Source organism: Peromyscus leucopus, chromosome 3, assembly GCF_004664715.2.
Source record: "Peromyscus leucopus breed LL Stock chromosome 3, UCI_PerLeu_2.1, whole genome shotgun sequence".
Taxonomy (NCBI): Eukaryota; Metazoa; Chordata; class Mammalia; order Rodentia; family Cricetidae; genus Peromyscus; species Peromyscus leucopus.
In genome coordinates, this window is record NC_051065.1 from 86,459,433 (window position 1) to 86,468,440 (window position 9,008).

At 37.9% G+C, this 9,008-nt stretch overlaps 1 gene segment (V, D, J or C); it reads left to right on the top strand.

Moving 5' to 3' along the window:
- Window positions 1–306: 306 nt before the first annotated feature.
- On the top strand, window positions 307–971 carry LOC114686487. The segment is given in 2 exon segments: window positions 307–355; window positions 556–971. Coding segments are annotated over 2 exon segments (465 nt in total).
- Window positions 972–9,008: the final 8,037 nt, after the last annotated feature.

The window sequence follows — 9,008 nt, forward strand, 5'->3', positions numbered from 1 at the left end:
GTTTCTGCAAAAGTCACCTGATTTAAGTATGTCTTGGATTTTAACCAAAATTGCTTTTAGAACACCTAGTAGAAATCTGTTGGAGAGCTGGAAGCCAATATATTTCAGAGATTGCTCATGTTCTCTGTGATGATATTTTTGCCTGTTGATTGACACCAGTCACTCTCATGCAACTGCCCAGGCCTTTGCTTTTGTATTTGCTGACTGCTTTGCATGGACCTCTGCAGTCCAGCCCAGCTGCTCAGAATTTATAAACCAGGCCTTTGTGGTGAGAACAGAGCTGCATCAGACAGCAGGGGGAGCAAGATGGAGTCACAGATCCAGGTCCTCATGTCCCTGATCCTCTGGGTGTCTGGTGAGAAAGTAAAAGTGTTATAATATTTTCAAAGTCACTTCTTTGTATATCAGAAATTGACAGTGTATGTCAGGGTGCAATATTTCCTACACAATAACATTCTGACAATATGACATTTCAAAGTTATTAAATGACAAATTTAATCTGTTAATGTATTCCATGTTTGTGTATTATGCTTTCATTACTCTTCTTGATTCCAGGTGCCTGTGCAGACATCGTGATGACCCAGTCTCCATCCTCCCTGGCTGTGTCAATAGGAGAGAAGGTCACCATCAGCTGCAGGTCAAGTGACAGTCTTTATTTAAGCTCCAATCAGAAGAACCGCTTGGTCTGGTACCAGCAGAAACCAGGGCAGGTTCCTAAACTGGTAATCTACATTGCATCCACTCAAGATACTGGGGTCCCTGATCGTTTCATAGGCAGTGGATCTGAGACAGATTTCACTCTCACCATCAGCAGTGTCCAGGCTGAAGACCTGACAGTTTATTACTATAAGCAGTTTCACAATTATCCTCTCACAGTGCTTCAGCCTCCAACAAAAACCTCTTCTGAGAGTCTCGCCAGCTCCCCACACCACCCACAGCCCTGGACCTGCACACTTCCTCCTTCTGCCTGAGAGCCAATGTGTCTGAAATAATGATGAAAAATTTTTGCAGAGCCCAGAAATAATAAAGAGTTCAATGTCTCTTACATATTTTGGTATGAAAAACTTTGTAAGTATATTCAGGAAAGAACTGTATATTATATGACATATTTTCTGTAATCAACAAATTCTGTTGCTTGATACAAGTGATTTACCTTTTTATAGTTTTGGAGTTCTGGTATCCAACGTAAGATTCATTGGTCTGAAGTGATGATGATGTTGGCAAACTGCATTTCAATTTGGAGACTCTAGGAGAGAGTGTTTTTTCCTTTTTCTAGACTCTGGAGAGATTTTTTTTTTTTACTTCCTTACTGGTGCCCATTTCTTCCGTTTTTTTTCTTCTTTTTCTTCCCTTAAACTCCATTAATTTATTACATTTTAGTTAATTAATTACCTCTGTGTGCATGTATGTGGCCATTCATTTGTGTGTATGTGTGTACATGTTTGTAGGTGCACAGGTGACATGACATGTTTGTGGATATCAGAGAGTAACTTGGACTTGATCCCCTCTTTTTGCTATTTGGTTTCTGGAAATCAAACTCAAGTTTGATATCAGACTTGGTGGCAAGTGCCTTTGCCCTCTGAGTCACCTTACTGGCCTTAAAAACCTTTATTGATTTTTTTCTGTCTCTCTCATATACAAACATTCAGGGACACACACACACACACACACACACACACACACACAGGGACACACACACACACGGACACACACACGGACGGACACACACACACACACGGACACACACACGGACACACACATGAACACACACACACACTACACACATCTCACATACACACTGTGGTAGTTTGAATGTAATTGGTCCCTATAATCTCATAGGGAGTGGCACTATTACGTTTATTGGTGAATGTATTAAGGCCACTCCACATAGTTAAAATGGAGGTTTATTTAGTGGCATAACTTAAAATGAAGGGATAGATAGGTTGCAGGGTCTGGGAAAGACATAGCGCAGTCCGGTGGTGTATTCTGGAGAACTCTGCTCCGTTTACTTCCAGCATCCAGTGTCCAGGAAATAAGAGAGGAGGCATATCCAGATCTCGGGTCTTCAGGGTCCTCTCTTGGCTCCTCCTTGTAGGTATGACAGTTACTGAAGCCTCAATGGGGGTTGGAACTTCCAGATCAAAGCTGGAATGGCTACCCACTACATTTCCCCCTTTTGTCTAAATAAGAAGGTTCTAACCTAATACAAGACTATATACAAATGAATGGTTATTGCTGCGGGCCGCAGGAATATCATAGGAACTCAGCTGGTTATGGCAAAGTCACTACCTGGAGGAATCAGAGAATTCCTCCAGAGGAAGCCAAATCCCAAGGAGTTTTTGGTGTTACTTGGCTTGTTATATATCAGCTGTATTCTGTTATGAAAATCATGTGTGCCTTCATAGATTTCCCAATTGACTTTTCCCTAAGAAAGACTAACAGTGTGGACTGATCACTCTCTGGACATACACATTCCAGGTATTTGGAGAACAGCCTCAGGAAAGGCTTTCTCTGGAATCAGATATCTCCCCTAGCCACTTTCAAGGACTAAAGGAGACATCGCCCAGGTGGTCACCCAATTCCCACCGAGTCTCCCGACTTAAGGTAAATTCCACAAGGGGACACCGCCTAGGTCAGGTAGACATTAAGTAATAGCTTTACACAATTTAGCTCAGACCCCTCCTTTCTTACAGCCTTACTAACTTTATAGACCTCTAACTACTTACCTAACCACTTCTAGGAATATTTAGATAAACTTCTGTGCTAACAGCTATGCTCAGCCAGAACTCCCAGTTCAAGCCTCCCTGTAATTATCATTATTGGTAGCATCCGGCCAGGTCCATCACCGGATGGAGGAAAGTACCTTATCAGAGATACCTCTGTATTCTCTAAGAACAGACTTAAGCATCCAGGCTACCTGTTTGAGAAGGCCTGGAGGATGTGCCAATTAAGCCTTACTTCCTCTTTTCCCAAACCTTACCACCAGTTCCAGATCTCCCTTTAACTATCACCAGAGGCATCTAGCTGTACACAGGTTGCCTAGCGACTGAGCACACTTTCCCCCACCCTGCAGAAAAATGGCAGATAGCTTGGACAGACAGGAGCTACAGGAAAAAAGAAGACAGTTTTATTTCTCCCATTGACCTATCAACTTATAGATTCTTAACATTTTCTACCAACCACGTTTAAGATTATAGTTGAGCACATAAGAACCCTCTTCTTAGATATTACCTGAATTTAGCCTTTAGTTAATTCATTTCCCCATTGTCACTTCCCTTTGGGGTTGCAAGTGATAATTAACAGTTATTGCCTCCCTGTGTGATTCTTATCACCCCTCCATTAGACCCTGGAAGCCTGGCTTTGCACTGCCAAGGGATTACTGCTTGTAAGTGTATATATACCAGGACTCCCAGGGCACGAGAGGACAGAGAAGAGAAAAGAGAATGGAAGAACTAGATGGGTAAGAACTTGAGAGGAATGAACTGAGATGGGGAAGAACTAGATTGAAGGCTAGAAGAGAGGACAAGAGGAACGAGATGGAAGATGAGGAAGAACAAGATGAGGTAGAACGAGAAGAGGAGAGAGGAGACGGGAGAAGAGATGATATGGGAAGGAACAAGATGGATGAGAACCTAGAAGGGCAGAACTAGATGAAGGAATTAAGATAGAACCTAGAAGGGACAGTGGATAAATATAGAGAAATCAGGCAAGAAAGGAGCTAGACATGAGAAAAGAACTGAAGCTGTGTATAAAGGATGTTATGCCAGAGGAATTAAAGCAGGTGGACTATAGAACTCGGTGTGCTGAGATTATATTTCCTGATAATAGTCCTCGCCGTTAGTAGTTCTCTCTCCTGAGCCCTGGGATGTATAATATTAAGGCTGTTCCCCTAATATTATACAAGAGGTTATCAAATATTGTCCAGGAATAATGAGGGATAATGACCTAGAGAAGATGGAGCTACAACCAATGCGAACAATATCAAGCAAGAAACACATACTAAAATCCAGAGAAGTCTAGAGCGTAGGTAAATGGCATATTACAAAGATCATTCCAAAAGGTGTCCTATCCTAAAGAACCTAAATCTAATACTTAATATGTTCTATCTAAGATTATATGTATATATATATATATATATATATATATATATATATATATATATATTAAGTCGTAACTATAACTGCTAGTGTTCAATCCCATCAAAGACCTGAGAAGGAATATAATGATACCTGAGAAATGGAAGATGGATGCATGCAACTTTCAGGAATCTTGCAAGAGTAGATCGAGACAGCTGACAGCCTGGACAGTCACCTAATGTTTCTCAGCATTGTTTGTGCATTCAAATTGGCTACAGGCCTAGATTATCTGATAGGCCATTTTCAGAAGCAGGAATTCTGAAAGACTATCTTACCCTGTCTTGGCAGAGTTCAGAAGTCACTTTTCCTTGTGTCCTGCTTTTCCAGACAGATAGTACTCATATTGTCAGCAGTTGAGGTAAGGGCAGTTCTTTGCCCAATAGGCCATTTTGTGCCAAGAAGACTAACTTCCAAATGGAAATGTCTTAGAAGACCAATGGTCTCTTAGCATCAAGTTGGTGCTGCCAGGAGCAATTGTGTCTCGTGTCAAGAGAATTCTAAGTTATTTAAATGCCATATCCTCTAGGTCTATGAAGTATTTGAAGATTACCGGTCTATCTGACCTATGTATTTGTAAATCTGGACCACCTAACTAACTTAACTACAGAGATGACAAGCATAGGTGACTATAAAACTATAAGTCTTATCTACCGAAATAACCTAAGGAATAAAGTTTCATGTAAACAAGGTAAACAGTCTATAAGCAAATGTATGGTAAAGGACAATGACTTCAAAATTGTGACAATACACAAGATATTTATAATAGAGGTAGCAATGTATAGTGTGATATGCGATATGACAATAATCTTAAATATATATCAATATACAGAATATCCTAAACAGAGGTAGAACATACACACAGTATGACAGATATAAATTTACATTTGTATCAATATACAAATATTGCAAATAAGAGTAGAAATATATGTATATTATAACAAATATAGTTCTGTATTTGTATCAATATACAAATTATCTAAAATAGGAATATAAAAATATTTTACATTTGTATCAAGATATAAGAATCCATAACAGTACAAATTACAGTGCAAATTATCTAAGGCTGCTATTTTACTAAATTTGTTTACTAGTATATAAAATAATCTACCATAATATCTTATACCTATCCATTCCATTTCTTTTTTTCTCTCTTTTCTTGAGATACTTTTTCTTTTCTTAAGGAGAATACTGAGTTTAATGTTTTCTTCCACCCCCAACCCTATAACCATCATCCATAACCCTGAGAAATATGAAATCTTAGGAAGAAGGGCGTCATTCCTGCTGTTTAGGGGGTGATAGTATCTCTGTTGGGTACTGTGAGAAAGCTCAGATAGTTAAATCTCAGTTAGACTAACTTTAGATTCTGCAGCAAGTCTTAGAGTAATGGGTAAGATTGTCTGAAATTCTGGCAAGAAGTGTAGTATGATGATGATTACCATGGCATCATTCTGGATTGGGTAGAGTTGTTGTTGGAACCCTATCTTCCTTCTGGAGACTTCAGAGATTGCTATTGTAAAAATTTATTTTTTTTCAAAATGGAAATTTTGGATTTAAAGAGGACATAACAAGTAAGAAAGGATTCTGAGAAATCAAGAGTAAACATGAAGAGAATTAGAATCTTGAAGACAATGGTTCATTTTTTTGGTTTCCTTCTGTCACACCCCAGAGGGCTCTTATGATATGGGATTGAAGAATCTCTCAACCCTTTCTTTTAGCAATATGCTTGGTTTTAGAGAAGGAGTGAGCCAATTCCATCTCTAAAGCCAGCTTGGTTTATAATTGAATTTGAACCACAACTTTTCTAGATCAAAAGAGATATAGATGTTAGGCAGTGAGATTTTACCCTGCGTAGATTGGTACCAATGGATTCTTTATTTCTGCTGTAAACATCCAGATATCCAAGGCCTTATGATTTCTGAAAGATGGGTATTTCCATTATCCTGGAAAGACAAAAACAGAAACCTACCCCAACCATTGATTGTTAAATTTTTCTTACAACTTGTAGAGATGTTACATTGGTGGATGAGCTTTTACTTTTCCTCAAGGGGTTTCTCCTGTTTGAATTGAATTTTTATTAATTTTGTTGGTATTCATAGCTTTTCTTCTCCTGCAGAAACAAAGGCAAAACCCCTTTCCCAATGTAGAACACATCCAAGTTTCCATTCTGAGGTCAGCATACCTTTGAAATAAACCGGTTGGTATAGTTCAGGAGTTTTGTCTGTCATCCAATGTCTTTCTGCAGCTGCTGTTCCTTTCTCATCAGCATTGAGAAAATTCAAGGTTAATAAAGCACTATGCAATCTATTTCTAGGAGTCATTGTTACCTGTTTCTGTTTATTATAATATAAAGCATGTTACAGCTATACCACACAATCCCATAGGCCAAGCAGTTATAGAAAGAAAGAGTAGGCTAAAGATGATATTGTATTCAAAAGTGGGGATGATGACTTGGTAGGAAGACAACTCAAATTCTTTAGAAAATGTTTGGTATCAGAATGGTGGAGAGAATCCAGTAAGGTGAGGTATCAAGGGAACATCATACAAGGATATGTGTACTCACAAGCAGAAATGGCAGGGTAGTTGCTTTGCTTCAAGTGGGAAGGGAGAATACCCTCAACTTTTGAAAACAAATGAGACAGTTCTTTGCTTATTACAATAAGACATGAAAGAAAGACTTTCAGGTATTGAAGACAGGCAAATACTCTAACAAAAGAAATTGTTAAGATACAAAAGGACACAAACATCCAGGAAATCTAGGGCACAATGATAAGACCAAATTTAAAAAAATAATAGGAATGAATGGAAAAGATAACCCAGGTCAAAGGCACAGAAAAATATTTTCAATAAAATAATTGGGGAAAATTTCCCCAGCCTAATGAAGACAGTGCCTATTAAGGTAAATGAAACACACAAAATATCAAATAGACAGAGCTAGAAAAAAAATTTCCCAAGACATATAATACACATAGCACTGTAGATATTCCAAACAGGATGGTTTAAATACATGGTCTGAGCAACAGCCATTAGGCAACTTTATGCTCATATCAGGAAATTGATAATACAAATTAGGGGTCTTTGGTGTTTCTCCAGGGACCATCTGAACCAAGGTGTAAGGTAGTGAATCTGTGGTGCTCAAGCCTGTCCAGACAGAACAGGCTTGGTGTCCTCACACTCTCAGCTGCTTGTTGCACTTTATAGGTGATTTCCCAATCCTTACCTTTATCAGACTATGCCTCTTCTGGCAGATCTTATTTCTTATTCAATGCCCATCTTCTACTTGTATGAATCACAAAAAAAGCAATTCCATCAGAGATGATAAAGTTGAAAAAGGATTCTGAGAAATGTGCTTGTAGCAATGCTGATAATGTAGGAAGTTAGAATAGATAGTTTGGTGATCATTCCTGGTATTGATCCTCATTAAGTCAAATAGTAAGAAAGAATGAAGAATTATATTATATATGTACCAATACATTAAACAAGATAACATTATATAACCCTCATTTTTTTTTAAATTGCATTGCAATTCAAAGGTCATGTAGCTATTGTGCTTCTCTAAGCAGCCGTGTGTCTTCTGTTCTAAGGCAGTGATTCTGTGGAGGACCTCAGATCTTTTAAGATCATGACTGCAATGGAAGGCTGATCATTCTTCTTTAAGAAGTTGTTTCTTTAAATAAAACTTCTCCTGTCATAATTTAAAAAGTCTCTCTCTCTCTCTCTCTCTCTCTCTCTCTCTCTCTCTCGCATTGTTCCACACATATTCCACTGTGTGTATATACATACACTCTGATGAAGTGCATGTTGAAATCTTTACTTCATTTTCTAAAATGATATGATTGTATTATGATTTTAAAAGTAAAAAGATTGGATTTATTGTTATACTGAAGAAAGGTTTGGATATTTAAGATAATACTCCTTTAAGAGATAGAGATTTTGAAAGCGTTCTGGTCTCTTGACCGTGTTTCACTGACCAACATTTGCCAAGTTATTAAAGTCTGTCTTATACACTTTTGTCCATGGCTCATCACTTTGGTGCTGTACTAAGTCATCCCCAAATCTCAGGCTGACAAGAATTTGCCTGCATTATACTTTAAGAGTACCCTAGTTTCATGTTCACAATCAGCAATCTGGTAATTAGTTTATATGTCGGATGAATTATTTTTGCTCATATTTAATGTTTTTTATGGATACATATTTGTTCTTCCATTTGTTCAAGCTAATGTGATCTGATCCATGTCTTTTTGTATAGCTAATTGAGGCAGTATCTGTGGCTTTCTAATCTGTCATTTGGAACCATACATATTGGAAAGAAAATAATTATGAAAATAATTGCTAGGAAATGTAACCAAGTCAGCTGCCCTATGTAACCAATACTTTTTTTAAAAGCAGTTGAATTGCATATCTTGTCATTTATTTGATAACAGCAGCCACACCTTGTTACAAATCTAAAAGGCATTAGCAACAAAATGATGTTCATGTTAAGCAATGACCTAGAGACAAAATTAAGAACAGTGAAAACTACAGGGAGAGCTGTGAACAACGTGTAAGCAATGCATCTAGACTAATACGTTAGAGCATAGTCTCTTGCTTGTAGCAGGAACCAACAAAAAAGACCCAAGAATTCAATGACCAAGTATCTCCTGTGACTATAAGGAAATGTAGTTCACAATGACTGAGAACGAAACGCGTTCCAGAACATTGACACTGTTGCACAAAACAATCTACAGTTAATAAACCCTAATTCATTTTCATGTCTGACATGGAGGTAGCCAAATACACAACAAATTGGTACCTGCTCAAGATAAATGAAGATACATGTTTACATATTATCTGGTACAAAAGTATTCATAATACCTTTATTAATAACTTCACGAG